We start from the raw sequence: 26000 nt of genomic DNA, 5'->3' as shown, positions 1-26000 counted from the left end.
TATTATGGCAGCTCGTTCCACGGGAGTAAACTCAAAAGTGAATGTTTATGCTTGCAGTCTCACAGTTAGCTTTTGGTGCCACCTTTTGGCTTTTAGGCAGAACATCAAATTCTGTGACCTGAATTACGTGTTTTGGAAGGAGGGGAAAAAAACCTTAGTGGTGTGTCAGCACTGCAAACAGATTCCTCCCAAGCTCCTGTGCTATGTAGGAGTCATTCATGTTTTAAAGCAGAACTGCAGGAACATTATAACCATGTCTCTAGAGCACACACCATTATGTCTGAGCAACATAGTGATCGTTAAACAATGCCAGTTTAGTAATTTCCTGCTGGGGTTTCAACAATTACTCATACAGTTTTAAAGCAGTGTTACTGCATTATTCTAGTTATTTTCTCATAATGAGATCCCTTTTTAAGTTGCTAAAATAAGTACCTGTTTTGCAGTTTTATCCTCTATATGGTATTTATAACAGATTTTGATTGACGTTAATGCTGCAGTTTTTGGCTCCCTGCCAAAAATTGGCCCAGCTTTTCCTTCGTTTTAAGAATTCCTTCTCAATAAAAGCCCCCTCCCACGGGGAGCGTTTGTCTGCCATTAGTAATAAACAGAGGCGGGCCAACGCTTTGGTGGCGAGCTCTTATTGTGAAGGCGAGATGAGGCCGGTACAATGCTTAGTCACGCTGAGTTACAGCTTTCCCCTCCTTTCTGTGTGGCTCGGGGCTCGGCAGACCGCGATGGAGGAATTGTTCTAGACTACGGTAATTCTCTGTTATTCCAAATTTAAGGAGCCATTAGTGATTAATGTCAGTTGTTTGGACATATCTGGATTTTGTGCGGGCGGGTTAGCAAGAATATATTTTGATACCGCTTTGTTAGCACGTTTGTTACGAGCTCGGCTCACAGCCGTTACTCTACTGTCTATTATTAGGAGCCTATTTTGCTGTCAGCTCTGTTTCCGAAACGTTTGACTTGTTGTTTTGATGGGGATTACGGCTCTTTCATCGTGAGACCTTCTGAGTTCACCGTCGTTGCAAACCCACCAGAAACCTGCAGCCGATTTTTCTTGCTCTCCTCTACCTTTGCATGCCAGGTCTGTGGATTATTTTTGTTTTACAAACGCAAGCTCAGAAATGATCCTCGTAGAGGACACACGGTGGCTTTTTGTGTGCTCTTCATGTCAGGTAAATGGCGCGGAAATCCAAGTCCATCAGGGTTTATGTAAAGGACTGGCTTCACTTCTGGGTCATGTTTTGGTACATCCAGTTCCACTGTTTGCTCGGTGAAGAGTTCACGATGAGTCACCGAAGAGAGCTGGTTGCCAAAATGCCCGAGAAACGCGCTGGACTCTGTACTTGTGTTTGTTTCACTTCTGGCTCGATTGCGTTTGCTGGCTTTGTAGCACAAAATAAAATAAAAATCGCTGACACAGCTGTAGGTGTAGCTCAGATCAAACTGTTAAACTTGTAGAGTCCCTCCAGTTGTTGTAAGACACCCAAGACCTGTAGGCCTGAAGGGTGGCACGCAAACCGACGTGCGGGGTCTCTGTCAGGGGTGAGTGTGCATCTTTATTACTGTGCTGTTGATGAGCCAACTTTCTTGTCAAGATTAGGGTTGCAGTGGAAGATTTTTAGCAGCATCAGCATAAATCGCTGGTTTATCGTTCACGTTCGTCTTTTAAAGATGTATACTGGACATTTTCAGTTTCTGTTTGAGTTCGTCCTTTAGTAAGGATTTACTGCTGCCAACTCCTTGAAACTTCCTTGTTTAGTGTCACCGTCGAGTGACAGTTTAATTGCACTTCTAGAACCTGTAATGAACAAGTTTTTTCATGTTAGAGGAGTATAACCCTCCAGATGTTTGCTAGGAGTCATTTGGCTTATGGCATGTGAAATTTCAGGATTTCCCACATGTGTAGGTTATAAAATGTCTTAACAATAAATGTTATCATAATATGTGCAGTGTTTGTCAGCTGATTCATCAATTGATTGATTCAACAACAGATACTGTCTTTAGAGTGGCTTGGACCCAGTTATACCTGTCGCATTCATCATACCCAAAAACGTGTTTTTATTATTGATGAAATGTCAGAGAAATGCAGCAGGTATAGTGTGGGACTTGGAGAGCTTGTTTGTCAGTGAGTCGTTTCTTCTGCTGTGGAAAGTGGGCGAGTTGAGCAATATGTTCTCCTGTGAAACTATTTCACCCAGAATCCTGGAAGGGGGGAGGCACAGCAGTAAATGTGAATCGCGGTGTGTTTCATATTACAGCGAGCTTCACTGGCTGACTTCCTCATGACGAGTTCCATCATGGTCACTGACGTGTTCCCATTTGTTGGTAAGATGAAAAACTCTCAAACTGAGTTTGGGTTTTTTTCCCCCTTAATCTTTAATGATTGCAAAGAACACGGTAACCTATTTGCAGATTGGAAAGCTACAAGGTCATAGAACCTGGCCTTTTGTTTTGCGTCCTTTTATCAATGCTTCACGTAACGATCAGTGTGTGTGTGTGTGTTTGTGTTGGTGTGTATACACAACTCACGGGTGCTTTGTTATATAACTGAACCCTCACAGCAGCATTGTTGCTGAGTAATTCAGACTCTTCCTGATCAGAGGGCTCCAAACAGACATTAACCACATGTTTCTTGTATTGTACGTCAATGTTGCAGGCAGTTCATATTCTGAAAAGAAGAAGTGGGATTGGAATAAAAATGAAGGCATTAAATTTTCAACTTAATGGGTTCAACGTAGTGGATCTGATCCCACATATTACCTGTAGAAGTATTTGTTTGTAAGCCAGTCTGCAGAGCCAGAGCCCTCTCCTCCTCCTGGATTACTCCGATAAAAGTACCTCTTGACTCTGATTAAAAGATTGTTTTGTTTTCTTAGCCTAATTTGGTTTAAACATGTCTGGAAGATGCTGCAATGGATGTACTTGGATTCTGCTGTTGGTTTGAACAAACTGTTCCCTCTGTTCAAACCCCCAGTGGATTGGCAACAGGGCAGAGCAAGAGCACACTTACTCATGCTGGCCTGTTAAATTAAAGCCTAATTTAAGTCACGGCGTTGTCCTTCAAAATGAGCAGCACTCCCTAGCTGCTGCTTACACACTCACTTACACTTACTTGCTGTTTTGCTTATATTGTTAGCCTCTCTATGTGGACGTTTTTTACTTTTAAAAGTACTGAAAGTAATAGGTAGGATTCCAGGCACTTGAGTTCCTCACCAACAGTTTTTCTTTTGCGTGTTTCACTTCACCCTGTCTTTTATCAGCTGTGCACACTACCTGTGTGTGAAGCGATGCCAGATAAGGAGAAACTATCATGACAAATGAAAACGCATTAGGCTACGTCCACACTAGCCCGGATAGATTTGAAAACGGCGTCCACACTAGCATTTTCAGTCATTTTCACGCAAAAGCAAGTGAGAACTAAAGAATTTGAAGAAAAGCTATCCGGAGCATGTACAAACTGATATTAATCTTTTTTAGGGCTGTCAAAGTTGAGAGCAATCAAAACAACTGCTGTATAATGCACTCGGCTATCTTTGTTTAATTGCTCACATGACTGCATCACATGACTAAAATGCGTCATCGTTTTAGAAAGTCTGCGTTTTCGAGTGTCCACACTGCGACGGGACAGCTCCGTTTTGAAATGTATGTGTTTTCGAGAGCATTTTCAAAATGCTGCGTTTTTTCTTGAGGAAAACGCCGTCTCAGTGTGGACGGGAGGTCAAAGCGGAGAGAAAATGCTGCGTTTTCAAAACACATTAGTGTGGACGTAGCCTGACTTTGCATCTGCCCTACTTAAGAGCACCTGTTGGATAAGCCCTTACAGCTATTGTAGTACTCCCTTTGTTTTTTAAATTGTCTTGGATTGCAAACAGAATTAGTAAAGCAATGTTTTAAATCAAGCCTGATAAGTATTTTTCGTTACTCAAATACAGTGTATTAAATAAACACTGTTCCTGGATTGGTACCCAGTACCAACACATACCTTATTATTGTATGTTGAGTTGAGGTAATCGTGTCGTATCAGAACTGGGGTACAAAACAAAACTGGATCTGTGCATCAGTATTGGCGACTGATAGAGAGAACTAGAGTTTGGGACTCATAAAAGCAGAAGATGGTTTTTGTTTTTTGTTTTTTTAATGAGCTGCATAGTCATCGTTACAAAGACAAAGCCTTGACTGTAAGTGGAGTGCATGAGGAAGAATGACAGAGAATTATGTGTCACTGCATTGATAAAGTTTTGTTGTATGAGTTCATAGGTAAAGAATAGTGCTGAATCACTCGCTATGCAAGGCATTGATGTACGTATGTAGACCGAGCAGAGAAGCAGAGTTTATCAGTATGAAACAAACACATGCTCTCTCTCTTTCTCTCCCCAGCTGTCAGCTGAACCAACTGCTTCTTAGTAAGTAAACAAACAAATAGGTGGGCATCCTCAAGGAAGGCTTCTCCAGAGAAAACAACGAAACACCGCTACCACTTCATTCCTAAAGGCTCAACTGCCTCACCTAGAGTCTCGGACTCTGAATAGCTCTTTTGAAGACAGCTTTGATTATTACTTTTTGTAACAAAGCAATAGATTTTATTTTATTTTTTTATCACTGTGCAAGATTGATCTGCACAGTTTGTGAATCTGGCACAGCTCTTGAGTTGTTTGATTGAAGACTTTTTGAGCAGTCAAAATATATTTGATTAGAAGGCTCAGAGGAAGACAAGATAACAGAGACGTACTGCAAACTGACTGTTTATATTGCTGGGTATGATTAATACGTTTCTGCTGAAATAATAGAGAAGTGGAAAGGAAAGCAACTGTGTTGCCAACACAAACAACTGATCTGAGTCTGGAGCAGTTCTTACTTTGCCTGCTATTCTCTAACTCTTTCTCTGAAAAGTTAACCTTCAAACAAAACCAGAGGGACCCTTAATTCAAGGCATTTTAATTATGTTGGAACTGCAGCATATATTAGTACATGCAGCCATGAGTGGCAGCCTTGCATTCAACGCTCTAGTAATGCCATAATGGGGCGAATGGCTGGACTGAAGTACTGAACATAGCAAGGAAATCCCCATGTTTTTCATAAACCAGACATAACTCTTTTACTCATAGAAAAGTCAGGAGGGCCTGGAGCTTTCTGTTTGGCTGTCTACCAAATTCCTCAAATTAAATTCTTTTATTTCGACCCATGCCTGCATGTGGTGCAAGGATGCCCCATAACGCCGTCCACTGTTCTTGAGAAGGCGACCAAAGAGGAGGAGAAAGGGTAGGAAATGACGGAGTGTTTGACAGAATACAAAGCGCTGGTGACTCCGTCCACGCGCAATGGTCACCGCGTCTTCAGCTACACGCTCGAGAGCCACACGTCAGCCGCCTTCGCCATCATGAACGAGCTGCGGCTGGAGCGGCAGCTGTGCGACGTCACGCTACGCGTGCGCTACAAGGACCTGGAGGCGGTGGACTTTGTGGCTCACAAGGTGGTGTTGGCCTCCTCGTCCCCGGTCTTCAGGGCCATGTTCACCAACGGCCTGAAGGAGTGCGGTATGGAGTTGGTGCCCATCGAAGGAATTCACCCCAAGGTTAGTCTGTTTTATCCTTGCCTGAATGTTTTGTTTGATTTGTACTCATTTAAATGTAGCTGTAGTATTGTGTTTATTTGTTGACTTCCGAATAACTAAATGGGAATCGAGTTACTCCTCTTTCAGCATAAACCGGCCTCACATTATTACAAGGAAAATCCAGTATGTATGGGAATTGTAACTTTAAAACCAAGCTGTATACCACAATGGGCTTTTCCAGCATTGTTAGAAAAAAATGGCTCCACTCCCACAAAAATCCTGCACTGCTTTAAAGTGAAACAGAAAGTCAGAATTGCTTTAAAACCATACTCAGATGATCATACCTTTATAGATAACACCATCCACTGTTTTTCTTTATCATTTATCTTTGTACAAGTGCAATTAAAAGTCAAAACTAAATGAATATCAGCCTTACATCACACTGATTATTAACCAAATGGGTTATTCCAAGCATCTTGGAGGGTTTGCTACGATGCCTGCCCTTTTTAGTTGCTCTGTAGGACTCCTCCTTGTTGCTATATGACTGCATATTTGGATTTTACATTTTCTACATCACACTTTATGATTGTTAATGTCTTTATCTGAAGTGCTTAAAACATTTTTACAATACATGTAATTTATATTCGGAAAATGTGTGTACCCATGGATTGAGTGCATTTCTCTCTTTTTTTTTTAAATCTTTTTTTCCATGAGCAAATAATATGTTCAAAGTAATTATGAGTCATATGTAAAAGTGCATAAATATTTTTCTATGGTACTCAGGACTGAAGTTCCACCTTTTTAAAAAGTAAGCTCTCTCTCTGTAAAACAGGTATGCACAGTGGCTAAACAGTTTTATCTTGACTTCCTTTACTTGCGTTGGGTGTTTACTGAGCTCACATAGAGTGTGATCGAAACAATATCTATGACGTGATAGCTTGTGAGATGCTAATCTGGGTTCCTTCCTTCCAGAATTTAGCATAGCATTAAATAATTTTTCTCTCCAGCTTCTCTCGCTCTAATTTTCTCATCTGTGCACTGACCTCCCACAGTCCAACCCCTTACGTTGTGTCTTTTCACCATTTCAGGTAATGGACAGACTGATAGAGTTTGCCTACACAGCCAGCATCTCTGTGGGTGAGAAGTGTGTCATCCATGTGATGAATGGTGCTGTCATGTACCAGATAGACAGCGTGGTCAAGGCCTGCTGTGATTTCCTCGTCCAGCAGCTTGACCCCAGCAACGCTATTGGCATTGCCAGCTTTGCAGAGCAGATCGGTTGCACAGAGCTCCACCAGAAGGCCAGAGAATACATCTACATGAACTTCAGCCAGGTAAGGCTTAAATAGCATCTCGAATGAAAGCATTTTCGTTAGAATCACTGAACTGCATTGTTGGGCTGCACATGAAGTTGGAGCCACTCCTTGTAATTGTTTTTTCCTAATTTGTGGCGCTTAAGTAATGATTTTGTAACTTAGATATCAAGAATTAAACATTCTACAAATCTGTTCAAGTTTTTGGGGCAGGAAATCTGTGTGTAAAGTGTTTTGAGGTCTGAGTAAACAATGTTTCACTTGCTGCATTGTGGTTTCTTCTGGTGGGTTCAAGCTATGAGTCCACTGGCAGACTCATAGCTTGAATTCTCTTCACAAGAAGGCCAAGAGAATTCAAGCTATGAGTCACGATGACTTGTGAGTATCTATGTGGGTTTACTGGTGGCTGAAGCATAACTGACTGCAAAAGATGATGATACAACACAGTACAAGAAATGAAAGGACAGTTAATATTTCTCCCTCATAAGGAGATAAGATCAAGGGTAGGTCCAGCTTATGACAAAGACGTGTCACATGTCTGTCTGTGAGGTTAAAACCTATAAATGGTATAATATTCAATACATGCCTGCTCACCAGAGATTTGACTTTTTAAATATATTGTGGCTGTCAGGGTAGGAAACCAGTTTTCCTTTGTTAGAAAGAGATTATTTGTTGCAAGAGTTTGTTTTGTCCTCACCGTTATGTTATAATTGATCAAAATAAGCAAAAACCAACTGATAAAGATTACATGATTGATCCATAATTTAAAATAAATCTGTTTGTATTTGGAACAGACTGTGCACAGTTTAATTGATCCAGCAGTTACTTTAGGTAAGAAAATTAGATGAGAATTTGCTGCTGGTCTAGATTCCATTCAGTCATATATGTCTGGATTTTGGACTTATGCAGCTGTCATTAGCTGTCTGGAAACTTTTAGCTCAGAAATATTAATCAGTTGTTTGAAAAATCTTTCCAGTTGTTGTAATTACTCACACCAGGTACTTTATTCTTTAACAACACGTGTATCATAAAAAGTTACTTTAAATCTGTACTCCTGCTTTCCAGGTAGCAACCCAAGAGGAATTCTTCAACTTGTCCCACTGCCAGCTGGTCAACCTGATCAGCCGCGACGAGCTCAACGTGCGCTGTGAGTCCGAAGTCTTCCAGGCATGCGTGGCCTGGGTGCGATATGACCGGGAGAACAGGCGACCGTACGTCCAAGCCTTACTCCAGGCTGTCCGCTGCCATTCCCTCACCCCCAACTTCCTGCAGACCCAGCTTCAGTCTCTGGACTGGGACCCACAGTGTAAAGACTACCTGGCTCAGATCTTCCAGGACCTCACCCTCCACAAACCCACCAAAGTGATTTCTTGCAGAACTCCCAAGGTGCCGCAGCTCATCTACACAGCAGGGGGTTATTTCCGTCAGTCGCTCAGCTACCTGGAGGCTTACAACCCTTGCACGGGAACCTGGCTGAGGCTTGCCGACCTGCAGGTACCCCGAAGCGGCCTGGCCGCCTGTGTGATCAGTGGGCTTTTCTATGCTGTTGGTGGAAGAAACAACGCGCCTGATGGTAACATGGACTCAAACGCTTTAGACTGTTACAATCCTATGAACAACTGCTGGCTGCCGTGTGCACCCATGAGCGTGCCCAGGAACCGAATCGGAGTCGGGGTCATCGATGGCATGGTATATGCAGTTGGTGGATCACATGGGTGCATTCATCATAATAGTGTGGAAAGGTAAGTCAAGTTGGCTAATAATGGAAGATGGTATTACTTTTATTACACAGACCAATTCTGCCTATTTTGAATTTATTCTTTTATCAATTATGTGTGTTTGAATGTAGAAAGAAAACCAGCAGTCTTTTACTGGTTGAATAGTTAAGTAACAATTACAGTATGTGGTCAGCACAGGTCATTTTAATGAAAGGCTTATGGTTGTGTCTGTCAAGAGAAGTAATCGGGTAACTTCCTGGAAACATTTTACTTCCTGCAATTTATTTTTAGATCACACAAAGCTGCTGTGAGGGTGTTTGAGTCTACAGGGAAATATTTTTGTAATATTAAACTTAGTGACAATTGAAAAGAGAAACAAGACACCTTTTGTTTCTCTCTCAATCTAAGCTTGGCACGAAATGCTTGTACGAACATTGTTATATGACCAGATCAAGAAGAACTAATACTCATTCTTTCTCAGATTGCTTAACATCTTGAGATAATCCTGCCGGATGCAGCTTTTAATCCACACCTGTGAAACGGCAGCTTTGTTTAGGTGCTTTCTGGTGTTGGGTATGAACAGTGACTTAACAACATACATTTTTAATAAATAATAACAAAAAGGGAAGCGGAGAGCCCATCAAGTCCCATGAGAAATATCCGAGGTGCCGTATTGGCCTTGCTCTGACTAACCTTGACATAAACCTGCCCCAGATTTTTCACTGCTACCCATTTAAAACTGGGATTACGTACATTTTAATTCAAGGCAGAAACTTTACCCAAAAGTTGGCTTTGTTCCTAAAATAGAAGATCTTACGCAGGTAGCCCACAGTCTCGGTGAAAGAGGAACATGTCCAGCCAGTCTGAACAATCATGTAACATCCGAAAGCACATATGACGCACTGTAGCACAACGGCTAACCACAGATACTGAGGAATGAAACTAATGAATCTGTGGAGCAGACTCCTGGCAGTGGTTCATTCATTGGGATGATTAGTTACAAGAGTTGGTTACATTTGCGATTTAGAAACCCGATAAGTAAACTGACTAATGTTATTAGTTGGCAAAAAGAAAACGGGAATTTAAAGCTCGGAAATATAGCGATAATTACTTTCTTTTCAAACTATGTAGCCTTCTTAGTTTGTGTTGGTTCTCCACAGGTATGATCCAGAACAGGATCAGTGGCAGCTGGTAGCCCCGATGTTAACACGACGTATCGGTGTGGGTGTGGCGGTCATCAACCGGCTGCTCTACGCTGTGGGGGGGTTCGACGGGGCCAACCGGCTCAGTTCCTGTGAGTGCTACAACCCTGAGAAGGATGAGTGGAAGACCATGGCTCCGATGAACACGGTCCGCTCCGGAGCTGGTAAGAAGGAATTGTAAAGCTGCCTCCTAATGATGAAAAACGTTTCTGAAAAACAATCAATTTACACAACTGCCCGTGCAGTTTTCCACCTGTGATTTGTAAAGATTTGCAAGACTTCCTGCCCCTGCAGACCTTCCTGTTTTTGCTAGGTAGACCCAAGCAGTACTTAAACCAGACAGCAAGGGCAGCTTAATAGTGAGGCAAAGCAAATAAACAAAGATTTCAGGTAAAAAGCAACATTTCTCAAAAAAAAAGAAAAAACAATTGAGAAATTAGACAGAACCTATAATAATCTTGCAGTAGAGTGTATATGGAAAAAGTGAAGCCAAAATATCTAGGCATTTTATTGACGTCTTTTGGCAAGCTTTGAGATGTGAAATCCAACTGGACTCTGGGAAGAAACTAGTTACCTCAGCAGTTATTACTCATATCTAGAGAACAGACCCAAGACTTTGGCAGGAAGTCTTTATGTATGGATGCTTATTAGTACTCTTATTGTTACTACTTTCCATATTTTGGTGTAAAATAAACAGAAGCGTGACTGTGGCCCCTTTTGTCAAATTGGTAAGCTTAGTTTTGTGTTACTTTTTTAACTTCTGCGATAAGTTATAAAAGGAAGAAGGTGTGTTTTGTAACGTGCATCTGGGGTTAACGACTGGTAACAGGTCTGACCATGTCAACACTGGTTATCGCTCTGTCCACAGTTTTGAACAGCGTGTCCTGTCAACCGTGACCAAAAAACTCTCATATTTTAACAATCAAATGCTGTTACTTGAAACCTGTGTGAAATTCAGTGATTGTGTGGGTCAGTCAAACTTCGATATCATGTAAATCATGTATCTGTTTGTAAAAAGACTTCCATTTGAATAGAAATCTAAGTGAAAATGGCCCTAAGCGACTTTTTTCTGTGATCTCAGTGAACTTTCCTCATGACTTATTAAGGCTCAATCGCTAGTTTCAGCTCAGACTAAATCAAACATACAGAGATCCAGAGATAACTCCTCACTTCTGGTTTCAAAACATACCGATGGAGACGGTAAAAATGCTCAGGTTGAGGTTTTGAAACTGGACTTCCCAAACCAATGAGTGTCATTGCTCTGGCAGCATCCATCTTCTAAACTGTGTGTGATAGGATAAAGGTGTCCATGAGATATTTTGGCTTTGCTACAGTGGGCAAAATCTGCTATGTTGTCAGTCTCTGCACAGAGTCAATAAACAAGAAGCACTCCGAGCACAATCCCCCCACCCAAGCACCTCACCATTTGGGCACTATTTAAATTTTAAGGGATTAGTATTGTGTTTTGTATTCATTCATTTTTAATTTTTTTTTTTGGATTTCGTTAGTTTTCAATTTGCTTAAAAAAAATAATGTTTGTAGTGCAGTAGAAATTAAATGTTGACAATAAAAACATAGGTCAGAAGTCCAAAGAAAATTTTATCTTTAAAATCTCCATTGATCATACCTTATATGATTAAATGTTTTAAATAGCTCTATGACCTCCAGATCTGTGTGTTGACCTTGAAGAGGTCAAATTTGACATGATAATTAAAATCTTTATGCTGGTACTTCATATATGTTGACACACCACATTTGTAAGTAGGGCTGCACGATTTTGCATAAAATGAGAATCACGATTTTTTTTTTTTTTGCTTAGAATTGAGATCACGATTCTCTCACGATTTTCTTTTCCAGTATAAATATTTATTGCACTTATTAACTGCACATCAACTTCGTAACAATTGAGACTGAACATAAAAACAATAAATAAACACAAAAACAACAAATGTCTCACATTTTGTTGTTGCCACAAAATGTTGTACTGCTTGAAATTCCATCTCCACCGTTCCTCGACACTGCGTGTATAGAGCAGGTAGTGCAACAATAGAAAAATAGTTGCGGGACGGCGCTGTGTAGCGTTTGTCTAGAGTGTTGATCATTTTCCTAAATCCCTCGTTTTGCACAGTGTTGATGGGAGCCATATCTTTGGTCAGGTGATAAGTGATAGCCTCCGTAATTTCTTTGTGCCTGCGGGAGTTCGACGTGTATAGGGAAGCGCTGTATAAGGTTCCCATTATTGATGTTTGGGTGGTTGACCGGGACGGATTTTCTCCAGTCACTTTCTCGTCATCCCTGACGTGCTCTCCGTTGTTTTTTCCCTGCCAATTTTAGCAGCCAGCTTCTGTATCACGTGGTATAAGGCTCCGCCCTTGTCATTTGTTGAGCAGGAAGAGTGAGCGCTTGTTTTCATGCAGATTACGTCCCGGATCAAAATGCGGTACAGTCATCGTCTTTTTTTTTTTCTTTTTTTTTTTAATTGTTGTCATTTGGAAATAAGATCGCACATAAGTATAAATTGAGATCGCGATTTTCTAACGATTAATCGTGCAGCCCTATTTGTAAGGATCATAGTTTCTAAGTTATAAGGATTCTTTCTTTTCTTTTTCTTTTTTCTCCTTTTTTTTTTTTTTTTTTTTTTTTTAAGCAAATAAATCATTATGTTGACCTTTTAAGATCATGGTGGATGTAAGCCAAATTTGAATGGATTGGTAACATTTTACAACCCTCACACAAGTGTTAAAATAAACACAACCTCCTTGGCAGAGGCAATGATTTTTCTTAATCAAGAAACGCATTAAAGAAAAAACAAAACACTTATGTGGGGAGTGTGTATGCCTTTCTTTGTGTGTCCTTAAATACATGGTTGGCCTGGAGTTTTAATTGTATTTTCCTTTTTTTTTTCTTTTTTTTATGATGGCAGTCAAAACAAAGCTACCTGTGACCGTAGCGTAGACGTTACTCTTTTCTTCAGCCAGTTCTGGCATGTGCTTACATGTGTCTGCCCACATTTAGTTTGAATAAATGAAACAGTTGACCTTTTCTTTTAGGCGTGTGTGCACTTGGCAATCAGATCTTTGTGATGGGCGGATACGACGGCACCAACCAGCTGAACACGGTGGAGCGCTATGATGTAGAAACCGATACGTGGAGCTTTGCTGCCTCCATGAGGCACAGACGCAGTGCTCTGGGAGTCACTGCGCTGCATGGACGCATCTATGTGTTGGGTGAGTAATGTAGCTCGTAGAAGCCTGCTGAGAAAAAAGCAACGATTTGATTTACAAAATATGTTTTAATTATTATACCGATATCAATGCAATTATTTTGTTCACCTCCCACATTTACAATCATTGGGTGTGAGCCAGTACTCATTTAGGTCACGAGCACCACACCACAGCATTTCATTCAGGTTGAGGTTTGGACTTTGGGATATTACAACACCTTCATTGTTTACTTTTTCAGCCATTCTTTAGTAGCTTTGCTACTGTTCTCGCGATCATTGGCCTGTTGCATGACCTCGTTTTGGCCAAATTTCAGCTGTCAGGCAGATGGCCTCACACTTGACTCTAGAATACTTTGGTAAACAGTACTTTGGTCTTGTGGCTGTAAAACATGCCCATATCATAACGCCTTCACCACCATGGACGGTTGTCTTGTGGTTTGTTCAATTGCGTCTTTGCAGGTTTGTTTGTTTGTTTTTATTTAGTTTTTTTGGTTTTCACACACTGCTTCTGCGTTTCAGTTTGTGTTAAATAAATAATGCCAGAGTGTGTAATATGTCATGTGATGTTGTGTTTACCTAGGAAGTCAAAATTAGAAACAGGGTGTGCTTTCTTTTTAATGTGTCTGCGTATTAAAACTCTTTGTAGTGTAACCGTTAAGTGTTTAGATGTATTTTGCAAGGCATGATTAACCTTGGGTAACTTGTTCAGTTTTTGTGACTATAAAATGTAAATATTTAAGTTTTTATGAGTCACAGTAGCAATAACTAACTCCTATTTACTCACTCCACTTAGTGTTTGTTATCCATAGCTCAGATCTGTGCTGTGCTTACAGGAGGTTACGATGGCAGCACTTTCCTCGACAGTGTGGAGTGTTACGACCCAGAGCAGGACACTTGGTCAGAGGTGACCCACATGACTTCAGGCCGCAGCGGCGTGGGAGTGGCTGTCACCATGGAGCCCTGCCAAAAGGATTTATTGCAGTGTCAGGCATGTGACGGTGGAAGAACCAGTGGCAAGGCCGACCCTTCGGCAAATGCACGCGAAGATCTGAGCAGGACCCGATCCACACACTGACACGCATCTCAAAACTGACCTGTGAAAACTGGTCCTTTAAATTGAGTATCGTTATAAGATCCAGACAGTCTAGCTTTGTGCTCCAACGCGGCATTTGAAGCCCTCAGCTAGATCATCATTTGTAAAGTTCAAGTAAAGGGCTCCATAGTAAAAAGGTCACTTTACTGGCCCGATGAGTCATCAGGGGCTCTTTATTGCATTTAAAGAGCAAACTAAATCTGATAGGTGAAGGAAATACTTCAAGCGATCGATTATGTAAACAAAACGTAGCGTGTGTGTGTGTGTGTGTGTGTGTGTGTGTGTAGGCAGCAATCAAAGTGCCATTACAATGCCTGTGGGCATTATCACTATGTCGGTATATTCTCCTGAGGTGCTTGTGTGGGAAGGCACAGGCTGAGTCACTGTGTGGAAATTAGTGTTAACCCAGAGAGCCACAAGATGAAGATCGTACAGTGGGCCTCATGCAAGAGCTTGTTTGACGTGCTTATACAGACCATCTTAATTCAGTCCAATAGTTCTTTACAAAATCACAATCTGCACATTAAAAAAGAATACATAAATAAATAAAGAAGAAGAATTTAAGCTCCTGATGTTGGATATATCCAGTACTAGCAGTCCAAAAAAAACTGTGTAGTAACAGGTTTTTGATATAGCACAGGAACCATTATTTCCCTCCTGTTTATTGTATATGACAGTTATTTGCTGTTATTTTTAGTAGTAATGTACATGTTTAAACTCACCATCTGTTTAGAACTCATTTTTTTGCAAATAATCTATTTTTATTTAAAGTGGACATCCTGTATGACGCCTGTGAAGGCACGCGGAAGATATTTAAATCGGTTGTTGTTGATCTAAGCTGAAGACAGATTCTGCAGCTCCAGAGCTCTTATCCCACCTTAAATATTTTCAAGAACATTTTGGATTACTGGATCACACACAAGAATATACCTGTGATATAAAAGAGGGTTTTCAAGCAAGCTGGCAAGGTGGTTCCAGTTTTAAATCCAAGAACAAACGGCCTGTGCGAGGCATTTGGTGTTGGTGTGATCCCTCGCCTGCAACACCAACCATGACGTGTGCTGTTAGATTCCAAGAAGAAATACTTTGGCCTTTCTTACATGACTACCTGAGGCTCTGCTGCAGGTTTATTTTGGTAGGCACGGCTAAAACTAGCAGTCCTGCAGTAAATCCAGCTTTCACAGTGGGTTTCTACTGTTTTGTTGCCTTTTAGTGATCTTACTGGGGCAAAATAATAAACGCCTGTCACTTTGGTGCATAACACTTCCACAGAATCACCACCTTTTTATGGAACCACTTAATCAGAAATTACAACCTTCATGAAGGTAGGATTTATTGCAGGATGTCATATTATAGAGCATTACATCTAGTTAAGTGTGTATAATCATAAACTGGCAGCTGAGTTTCTGTTCCTTCAACTGCAGTCATTATGCAGCTGTACGGGTGTGGGGGAAAATGTGCATGCACCTGCCAAATTGTATAAATTGTCATCTCAGATTATGGTAGAAAGGATCTGCTTTAAGCAAGTGGTTCTTGCATGAGGCCCACTGTGACAAATTCAAGTGTTGATACAAGAGTCTGCATAGTAACAAATGTGTTCTTTAACTGATTGCATAAAATGTGAAACTTTAGTAAAATACTGAGCGATGCTTCTTCTCGGGCTCCACGATTGTCGTCCAGTGGGATCGGTGTGCAAAGCGCCAACAGAATGAAGAAATTAGTTTAGGCTGTGTTTAGAGGAATCAATACTGTAGCATTTAAACGGCCTGAATTGAAACATCTCACTATTTGCAGACAGAAATGAGACCCTCCCGCGCGCAGTAAACAATTTTTTTTGGATTTTCACATCCTTGAGACCTCAGACACAAATGACCATGTTTGTGCATTCGTGTTCAAATATTGTATACTAATGATTAAAAAAAAAAAAAAAAAGGGGGGGGGGGGGGGGGGGAAACTTGCTTAAAAAATGTATTTGTAACAGCGGTTTAAGCTACAAATGTTTTTAAGTGATGTTTTGTACATTGATATTCTACAAAGTCTTGTACAGGAATTCAGAGCTCACTTTTTTATTTATTTGTTCAGGTCCTTTGTGATTTTTCTTCTTCCTCTAAACTGACATCAGCTTTGTATTAAATTGGACTCTGGTGTAGTGTTTTAATAACTAGCATGCATTGTAACAAACTAGGAATGCCTGTTAATGCAGATTTTGGATGTTTGTTTAAAAAAAACGCAAAAAAAATAAAACAAAAAAAGAGAAACCGACGCTTCACCTTGAAAGGGACCTTTCCCCCCCTGTCCAGTGTTTGGATTAGAGATGAAAATATTTAAAAGCATCTGCTTTGTACATTTCTCCCCCCAAGCAAGACCTACCCTGTACAGTAATGCACTGTTAATTAAAATGTGTTTATTGCACTGCTGTAGTCATGTAATAATTTTAGTTCTGATAGTTGCTGGGTTGTGTGTGTTTTGTTTGTTTTTTTTCCTGTTTTTTATTCTTGATGTTACGTTCATTTGTGCTGTTTTCAAATCACTAGTGGCCACTAGAGGGAGCTAATGCGCCTTCATATCTTCTTGTATTTTATTTCTACATTTACCCTAAAATAAAGTTACCAATTTACGCTTTTTGCTAAAGATGGATGCTCCCTGCCCACTTTGATAGGTACATCTGATTAACTACTTATTAATGCAACTATCTAATCATACGATCACGTGTCAGCATCCCACTACATTCGGGCATGAACACATGGTCTGCGTGGCCTATTGAAGTTCAAAGTGAATGTCATCAAGATGATTCTAAGTGACTCTGAATGTGGTGTGGCTGTTGGGGCCAGGCGAGTTTTTTTTTAGAAACTGCAGATGTGCTGGGATATCCCCCAACACAACCACCTTTAGCGTTTACACGGAATACAGCAAAAAAGAGGAAATGTCAAATTAGCAGGAAAAAACACTTGTTGATGCAGTAACTAATTTAGCACTTGTTACAACCAAGATATGCAGAAGAGTATCTTTAGTAGAGGCGAAATGTTGAAGCAGATGGGAACAAGAGCAGAAACCCACATCATTTCTCCTCTCTTGCTCTGATGATTCTTAATTTCTGCTGCAAAATTTGTGTGGTGGGGTCAGAATCTCATGTAAGCAAGCAATCCTGCTTTCTATTTATGTTCAGGCTGCTCGTGATGGTGAAGTGTATACTTTGAGCCCCAACTGAGCATCATTTAAACTCCACATCCTACCCATGCGTTCTTTCTGACCATGTCCATCTCTTAATGACCAAAGTGTACCCATTTTCGACATTATCCTGATTTTAGTGGAATAACCTGTAGGATGTTGAGCTTAAATAGTCTCAAACCAGTTTCCTGAAAATGACAATGAGTTTGCAATTCTCTGATGGCCTCGGCAGTCACCAGACCTCAATCTAATAAGGCATCTTTGGAATGTGGTGGAACCGGAGATTCATATCATGGACGTGCAGCTGACAGTGAAGGTGTGATCAATAAGGACCCAAATGCCTGAGTAATGTTTTTGAATCTATGCCATGAAGGATTAGGACATGGCAAAAAGAGCTTCAGCCCAGTATGAGCAAGATGCACCTAATAAAGTGTGCGTGTAGATACTAGTGTGCAAAGTCTCATTTTTATGATCTTTCTAGTGTGTTTTTCAGTGAGTCAAAAGCAGGTATGTCATTTACCGACCACCCATGATACCTCCCAACACATCTAATTTCCTGGCTAAACCCAGCAGGTGGATAAGGTAGACCACTGTTTACACTACCGGGAAGTATTGTGTGGGCTTACAAGAGTATTAAGACTTGGCAAACACAGGCCTAAAAAACACAGACTTAAAAAAGAATCTTTGAAGATATACAGTTGCGTCATCAGTTTCTCGTTGGAAGAAAATATCTTTCAAATATTGCAGATGGAAATTTAAGCAGTTAATAGGCCTCTAAACTTTTCTGCTTAACACCCGACGTCAGATTGTAATAAGAAATGCACGTCAAACACAGGAGGATGATAACTTTGTGATTCAGTTTGGGCGGAAAGAAAGTCACTGCGGTAACTTCCTCTCTTCCCTTCTTCTCCCGAATATTACCACAGCATGAGTTTACAAAAATGTCAAGGTTACGCAACACTAATCGAGGTGTGGCTGAAAAATAAGGAGGCTGTTCCTGCTTTGTCTTGCGTGAGACCAGGAGCATTATTTAATAACCATGCCTTCTTATCATTTGAAAGTCATACGATAACAGACCACGTGCTTGCATTCTGATGGGTTTATGGGTTGTTGATTGTTAGGACCGGTATCTTGTATTGTGATAGGTGAAGAAATGTCCGCTTATACACTTTGATCTATTAACTCACCTTCTACACATTGAAGAAATCTTCTGTTCAAGTTTTAGCATTCACTCTCTCCTAGTTTTCCTGAAAGTAAAAATGGGTCTGGAGTCTTATGGGTTAATTTCATATAAAGCCTCATTTTAAATTATTGCTAGGGGCGCAAATATACACTAATTGCAGTAATCACATTAACTACGTATAGATTACTTGAAGTGTGCCTCTGTAAAGTCAGCGCTCACATGCGTTGAACATGCTCGCTGACAGTGGTTTTATTTTGAAAGCCTCGCTTGTTTGTGCCGCGTGATTTCTCGCGAGCTTCACACCGGTGAGCGCCTCTGAAAGTGATGAAAAAACTCTGGCCACTGCCACCGGACACCAGAGGATCCTGTGTGCGCGCAGGTATGTAAAATTAATCTTGCTGACGCTTGCTTCTGTTTTACTCTGTTGGGTGAAACTTCTGAGATAATTTCAAACTTCAGTGGAAACTTAATGGGAGATAAGTTCTCGAGGTTATACTCGTTTGATTTAGGAAGTAGCTTTGGAAGTTCACGAATTACCTGCGCTGTTAAATGAAGACAACGCCGCAAGAAACGCCACTTTTACCTCAAATTTAACACAAGCAGCGATGTTAAGAAGAAATTAGCCAGACAGAAGTCTGCTGCAATGATTTGTATTTGGTTACCTGTGTGTGCACAAATGCGCACAGCTCACATCACAAATGAACAGGCTATTTATCTCGTCTTGATGCAGTAGTATTGTTATAAAACAGTGGAGCTTCTGTCCTTCTTTCTCTGTTTATCTATTAAGGTGGGCTTCAGGACACAAAATTGTTTCCATTCTTTCCAGAGAGAGAGAGACTCTCTTTGTTGTCAGACTAGTTCATCCTGTTTGAATCCCCCTTTGAGCGCAGGAGGAGCGTCCATTCATTCAAGGTCAATAAACAGCCAAAGCTCATGTGTGTTCTTTGTGTCATGTAACTTTAAAACCTTTGACAAGATTTTCTCTGGAGACTTCTCTGCATTGAAAGCCTGTTCCAGCTTCATTGCTCAAATCCACTCGTTCCTTTCCTTTCGTCTCCTTTCATCAGTGTGGAGCAGCAGCCAGGATGATCCCAGTGGGTGAATTCAGATCCCTCGGCACAGAGCCCAGCTCGAAGTATAGGGTCCTGAAGCCATGGTGGGATGTTTTCACAGAGTATCTGTGCATTGCTATGCTCATGATTGGAGTCTTTGGATGCACTTTGCAGGTAAGGTGTCTACACTTTGTGTCCATAAGTTTTCAAAAAGTAAAACCAAGTCATCGCTGACCTTGTCTGTCTCATTGTAGATGCCATGATAATTCCTGCATTATCTGGCCACCCAGTCACGCAAAAATGCATGCACTACAGCTGAAAGAACTTGTTTCTCCTGACCCACTTTGTGCACATTCAGATCACAAACTGGCTGCTTAATGTGTGTCTCTCATCACATGAATATCATTTCTGTGTCACATTAAAATAGCACCAAAGTAAAGCAAAGGGACTACAGTGTAGTCAGCGCTAATCAGATATAATAACATACAAATATCACAACTTGTTTACTGCAGATTTTCTAACTGTTGTGTTTTTCAGAGCAGAAGCATCAGTTTATTCCTCTAATTGTACTAAATTGTTGTTTAAGCGTAGACACCAACAACAAAGGGGCATTACAGGGGACGCATTCATGAAAAGAATTGGTCACAAAGCTGTCTGAATTGCTGCACCATCTACACAGTCTGTTTGGCGAAACTGAATGTGTGAAAATAATTCAGCAACCAAAGGGGTTCTCTATAGTCTGACACTCATTAGAATATTTATTATTTATTACTTCTGTCAGTGTAACATTTATAAAGTAATTATGGATTTCAACCAAGCAATTAAACATATAACCACCACCTTTACAAGGATGGTGTAACACACACATTTAATTTTAAATTAAAAATATTAAATCATCTGCTATTTTCGACCAAAATTTTCACAACTCAAAGTTTATCCAGTCTGGTTTCTTTCATTTACGAAATATCTTAAAAATCTACCAGTAATGAAGAAATTTTTGTACATAGTACATAGTAGTTAGTAGTTAGTTATAACTAACTCACTTTTCACATGCATTTCTCAGTCTGCTTTAGCCCGTCTACCATTGGCCTAGAATACAGCAGCTAGGCTGCTAACAAAAAACTAGTCAATACTCATAACAAAAGGCCATAAATAAAGCCATTAATTATTTTTGGCCTTTTGTTCTTCTCATATGTGTATACATAAGTGTGTATGTAGGAATGAATGAAAGACTGTGTGTTTGTAAGTATAAATATGTACTTTTATTCTTTCATCTGTTTTTATCCAGACTGCGAAGCACTTTCTAATTGTGGATTTTAGTGTTGTGATTTCTTCTTCAGACATAGGTAATCCAATTAAATGTAAAAATTGAAATGGCAGAATTAAATCTCCCTTTCACTTAGTGCTGTTAGACACGCTGTGCTCATTAACATCTGCAGCAGCACAAAATCTCGTTAAAAAACAATAAAGAAAATATTCCACTACAGTGGAATCTTCTGCTTTGGTGATGGATTTTTCTTGCTTTCCTACAGCAGCATGTTAATAGTGACTTTTACTCTGAAATGAAGAGGTGGAATGGATCATCCCTCCAAGTAGTGTCATGTCTGATGTCATGGCTTGGAACGTATAAGCCAGTTTCTGATTGTTGCTCGTCTGTTTGATGACGCATCAAAGGGCGGAGGATTTCGTGTATTTTTAAACCCCTATCTGATTTTATCATCTGCAGTTTTTAGCTTGTGCATTTAGGCTTTACGCGCAAGGTGAAACCTGTTAGTTCATCACTCCCAAAGCGTAGCATTATACACTAAGTGATAAATTGTCAGTATATTACACTTCCGGGAACCCATCACGTCCCTATATTACAAGATCAGAAAAATGAGGAAACATGAGAACCGTTTGGAATGAATCTACACGTGTGCGTTTGTTTTACTTAAATCACTTTGGAAAACACTATCTAACATGCTGGTTGAGGTTAGGGATAGAGTTAGGGTTAGGGCTGGAATACATGGCTGGAACGTGTATTACCGCGGGAGCATCATTCTGCTAGATTTCATCCATAACCTGGCACGTAGCATAAGAATGCGGAAGGTCACCTTTCGCCTTCCTCAGGAACTCCTCGGGATTTGACAAATCGTGACTATGTTACGCCTGAGAGTGAGAACAAGCGGATTAGTTTAGGCCTTGCTGTTCTCAAGTCAGAAATACTTGAGTACCAACAAGTGAACCGGGCTTTGTTTTTATCACGATATTATTATGTTCTTTTTTTTTTATAGCTCACCCAAGACAAGATTGCATGCCTGCCAAGCCACTTCACCAGTCCAACACCAAAAGCAATTGACTGCAGCAACATCAGCAGTTATGGGGACAATGAGAAGTTGCAGAACACACTGGTGACCCCGGCGAGCCCCATCATAGTGGAGGTGTTTGGGCGGAAGAACAATCTGGACATTCATCAATACGTGTTCGTCAACAACTATTGCTATGAGAGGTCTGTTCACTGGTATGCAAAGTACTTTCCGTACCTCGTGGTTATCCACACCATAATCTTCATGGTAACAAGCAGCTTCTGGTTCAAGTTTCCTGGGACATCTTCTAAAATTGATCTCTTTGTCAACATTCTTGACAAGTGCTTTGACTCACCCTGGACCACAAGAGCCCTGAGTGAAGTTTCTGAGGAAAGAGGCGAGGAGAAGCTAGTCAACTGGAGGAGGAACACTATGACTAAAGGCTCCACAGAAGGACAAATCGATGAGGAGGAGACTGTGGGCCTTCTTCGCTCCTGCTCTGTTAAGTCTAATCAAGAAAAGAAAAGTGCAGAACCGAAGTCTACCCTCTCTTTGTTGGATAAGAAGGAAGGAGAGCAAGCCAAAGCTCTATTTGAAAAGGTGAAGAAGCTCCGAACTCATGTGGAGGAAAAAGACATTTTGTACCACATGTACGTTCTGCAAACGTCAGTAAAGGTCATCCATTTTCTTTTGATTATTATTTACACCGCATTGCTGGTACCTAACATTGAGATAGTTGTGCAGTGTTTGGTTCCGCCTGAGCTGACTGGTTTTGATATCTATTGCTGTAACCACAACAAAGCACATCTTTTCTCCAAGCTTGCCTACTGCTATATCTGCTTTGTGGCCGTATTTGGACTTCTGCGTATCTATACCCTCTACTGGCTTTTCCATCGACCTCTAAAGGAGTACTACTTTGAGCAGGTCAGACTGGAGACCGGAATTAATGACATACCTGATGTGAAGAATGATTTTGCCTTCCTCCTGCATCTTGTGGACCAATATGATGCTCTTTATTCTAAAAGGTTTGCTGTCTTTCTTTCCGAAGTCAGCGAGAGCCGCCTCCATCAGCTTAATCTAAACTACGAGTGGACTGACAAAAAGTTGCGCACGCGTCTAGCCAGGAACACCAGAAACCGTCTAGAGCTACACCTGTTAATGTTACCAGGGCTTCCAGAAACCGTTTTTGAAATTCCCGAACTGGAATCACTCAAACTCGAGCAGATGAAGAATGTCACCATACCGGCTAGTATAGCAAAGCTAGAGTCTCTCCAGGAGTTATCAATGGTCTACTGCCCCGCAAAGCTCCAAGTTGCTGCCCTAAACCACCTGAGAGAACATTTAAAGATTCTATATCTAACCTTTGAGCATTTAGAAGAGGTTCCTGTGTGGATGTACACCTTACACTGCCTGGAAGAGCTCCACCTGGAAGGTCCTTTAACCAACGAGGTGTCCAAAAGTCCCATTCTGGATTCCTTTAAAGAGCTTAGAGCTTTGAGGGTCCTCACTTTTCGCTCCAAACTTACAAAGATCCCCTCCAGCATAGGAGATGTTGCGTTCCAGTTGCAGCGCTTGCGTATCTACAATGAAAGTGTCAGGGTCCAGGCTTTAAGCATCCTGAAGAAGTTAACCAACTTAGTTTCACTGGAATTAGTGGGCTGTGAGTTGGAGCGCATCCCAAGTGCTGTCTTCAGCCTGAGCAATCTGCAGGAGCTGGACCTGAAGGAAAACAAACTCACTACTGTGGAGGAGATCCTGAGCTTACAGCACTGCAGGCATTTAGTGACACTTCGGCTATGGCACAATAAAATCTCATACATCCCTGAACATATATCTAAGCTGCATACCTTGGAGACACTGGACATTAGCTGGAACAAGCTAGGAAAGCTTCCCTCTCGGCTCTTCTACTGCACCAAACTCCGGCACCTTGACATCTCTCACAATCAACTCACTTCGCTCCCTTCTGAAGTGAACATCCTGCAGAGCCTGCAGTTCTTCTCCGCAGCTTTCAACTCCTTAGAGACAGTGCCAGAAGAGCTGTTCTCCTGTAAAAGGCTAAAAACGCTGATTCTTGGTAACAACCGCCTTTCACACCTCAGCTCAAAAGTAGCCAACCTTGCCCAGCTGGTCCGGCTGGATATTAAAGGAAACCGTCTGGAGTACTTACCTCAGGAGATAGGGGACTGTCCCCTGCTGAGTGGGCTGATAGTAGAAGATAACCTGCTGGATCAACTGCCATCAGATGTAAGAAGCAAGTTAAATAAAAGCTGAGTGTGTGGAGCTAAGGTTCGTCACATACTTGTGTTTTCTAATTAAAGAGTGGTGGGTGAGCTTGAAAAAACATTTTTGATCCAAATATTTTTCAGAGAGAAGCAAAAGGAAAACCCAAACCACAGCTGACCACTAAAAGAGAACCAGTAACTCTAAAGCTGAAGACTTTCATAGGACTGACCTAAAGAGGTGCTTGTGAGAACACAAAGGTCTAACACAGTTGGATCAGACGGTCTTTAATCTACCAGGTGCCTAGCACAAAGTCCATGTGATGTCAAATTGTGCCATATGCAAACCGCAAACTGCATTAAGTGGACATCATGAAGGCTGCCTCCCGCACGCTTTCTCCAGGCAGCTTAAACCACACTGTGTATTTCTAGTAGGGAAAACACATCTGTGGACAAATGTGGAAATCCTAATTGTCCCAGTTTTGCATATCCATTAAAAAAAGATTTAAAGACTCTATTTAAAAGCAGTCATAATGAAATGATTCATATTTTTTGATTTTCACATTTTGAAAATGTTTTTTATGTGTTGTCCTGAAAATAGAATCTTTTTTTATTAAGTTAAAATGTGTAAAAACACATCTACATTTAATTTTTACAAAACTTGATTTTTACTTCAGTAGATGACACAGAAATGTAAAGTGGAACAAAAAAAGTGTTGTAATTCAAGATCAGATTAATACTGTATGTGGGGATGAAATAAGAGCTATAAGTATTTTACAGAAATAAAACAGTGAACAAGCCTTAACCTTCAAATGTTTTGGGACTGCACCTCCGTTTGTTTACTATAGACCTTTGAACCGTGTCCTGCTTGACGGGTTTACACAGCGTGAATATGCATTTCTTACAGTGTGGTGGTTCATGTTGCTCCGTTTCAGTTCCAAAACACGTGGAGGGAGAAAAAGCCTTTCAGTAGCTGGATAAAAGGTGTTCATATCTCTGTTTACACATTCAGTCAAATGGAGAAGTGAGTGAACTCATACTGGGGTGGTATGAGGTATATAAGGTAAAGGTTCACTCTCTACAACAATGACTGTGCATGATGTGAGTGCCAGTGGTAATGGCTGCTGTTTCCACTAATGTTTCAGCATAATACAGGTGATAATTGGAGGTGATGTCCAGGCAGCAGAATTTTAAAAAGCTGTGGCACGTAACATGCAACTATGGAAACTTGCTAACTTGGATGACTAGGCTGATCTGTTTAAATGCTTTAAACTGGATATATTTTTACTTCAAATCTTGTTTTTCTTTCTTTTTAAAAAATTTCAAACATCCTTTATGCAAAACTTTAGATGAATGGATTCTGCACTTTTCCTTCACCATTGTTTCCTCCATTCACATCTCATGTTCAGACGCACATAAAACCGGTGCTTCCTGGAAACAGCTTCCACTGCTCAAACGAACTGCAGTCGGTCATGTTCTGGCTTGTGTGACTTCTTAATATGTTCGTGTCGATCAGCACACTCACTTGCCCTTGATTCAAGGATTACTGTGTGTGCTATTTTCTGTCACATTAAGGAATTGAGATGTTTTAGGGAGAATTTAGCACTTATGTTATGAAGGGAAATAAGTTGCACAGTAGGAAGTAAGTGATTTGTCAATAATTTCTCTATTTCTTTAACCCTTTCACACATAGTGGTCACTACAGTGAGCAGCTATTCAAAGGCTGTTTTCTTGTATTTGTGTCAGTGTTGATGGTATACACATAAACCACTACATTGGACAATGATGTGTCAGTCCATACACATCTGTTGTCCGCCTAAGTGGACATGTAAAAAACTCTTTGAAAAGTACATGTTTAAAAGATTGAAGTTCAAAAATCTTTTTTTCATGCCTAAAGATGAATAGAAATACTTAAGAAAAAAAATTCTGAATGAGGATTTTCATAATTCATTCATGAAAGGGTTAAGTCTCAGTTAAAGTTGCA

The 26000-nt window shown here is 40.7% G+C and overlaps 2 protein-coding genes across 9 annotated transcripts; both read left to right on the top strand.

Moving 5' to 3' along the window:
• Positions 1-653: 653 nt before the first annotated feature.
• Positions 654-16521, top strand: keap1b (kelch-like ECH-associated protein 1b). 6 transcript variants are annotated; one of them, XM_004567870.6, is made up of 8 exons: positions 675-758; positions 2268-2334; positions 4387-5581; positions 6649-6894; positions 7939-8615; positions 9752-9957; positions 12844-13020; positions 13850-16521. In XM_004567870.6, the coding sequence occupies exons 3-8, from the start codon at positions 5276-5278 to the stop codon at positions 14089-14091; spliced, it is 1854 nt and encodes a 617-aa protein (XP_004567927.2). In that variant the 5' UTR covers positions 675-758; positions 2268-2334; positions 4387-5275; the 3' UTR covers positions 14092-16521. The 6 variants fall into 6 exon arrangements, with proteins under 6 accessions (XP_004567922.2, XP_004567927.2, XP_004567925.2 ...); XM_004567868.6 differs by having other exon boundaries at positions 685-758; positions 2208-2334; XM_076885015.1 differs by lacking the exon at positions 675-758 and adding an exon at positions 1125-1551.
• A 2247-nt stretch (positions 16522-18768) lies between these two features.
• si:zfos-323e3.4 (volume-regulated anion channel subunit LRRC8C) lies at positions 18769-24829 on the top strand. Of its 3 annotated transcripts, none has more exons than XM_076885012.1 (4): positions 18772-18839; positions 19248-19372; positions 19528-19686; positions 21786-24829. In XM_076885012.1, exons 3-4 carry the CDS (start codon positions 19546-19548, stop codon positions 24066-24068), a joined length of 2424 nt encoding a protein of 807 aa, XP_076741127.1. In that variant the 5' UTR covers positions 18772-18839; positions 19248-19372; positions 19528-19545; the 3' UTR covers positions 24069-24829. The 3 variants fall into 3 exon arrangements, with proteins under 3 accessions (XP_023010077.2, XP_076741127.1, XP_076741129.1); XM_076885014.1 differs by having other exon boundaries at positions 18784-18839; positions 19287-19372; XM_023154309.3 differs by lacking the exon at positions 19248-19372 and having other exon boundaries at positions 18769-18839.
• The last annotated feature ends 1171 nt before the right edge of the window (positions 24830-26000 follow it).

This window comes from Maylandia zebra, linkage group LG6 (assembly GCF_041146795.1).
Source record: "Maylandia zebra isolate NMK-2024a linkage group LG6, Mzebra_GT3a, whole genome shotgun sequence".
In the NCBI taxonomy this organism is placed as follows: Eukaryota; Metazoa; Chordata; class Actinopteri; order Cichliformes; family Cichlidae; genus Maylandia; species Maylandia zebra.
This window is presented reverse-complemented; position numbering and strand designations above follow the sequence as displayed.

Coding starts and splice junctions, on each gene's coding strand:
- keap1b (XM_004567865.5), top strand. CDS start 5,276: ATGACGGAGTGTTTGACAGAATACAAAGCGCTGGTGACTCCGTCCACG. Junction 8,616..9,751: donor CATCATAATAGTGTGGAAAG/GTAAGTCAAGTT, acceptor GGTTCTCCACAG/GTATGATCCAGAACAGGATC. Junction 9,958..12,843: donor CACGGTCCGCTCCGGAGCTG/GTAAGAAGGAAT, acceptor CTTTTCTTTTAG/GCGTGTGTGCACTTGGCAAT.
- si:zfos-323e3.4 (XM_023154309.3), top strand. CDS start 19,546: ATGATCCCAGTGGGTGAATTCAGATCCCTCGGCACAGAGCCCAGCTCG. Junction 19,687..21,785: donor TCTTTGGATGCACTTTGCAG/GTAAGGTGTCTA, acceptor TTTTTTTTATAG/CTCACCCAAGACAAGATTGC.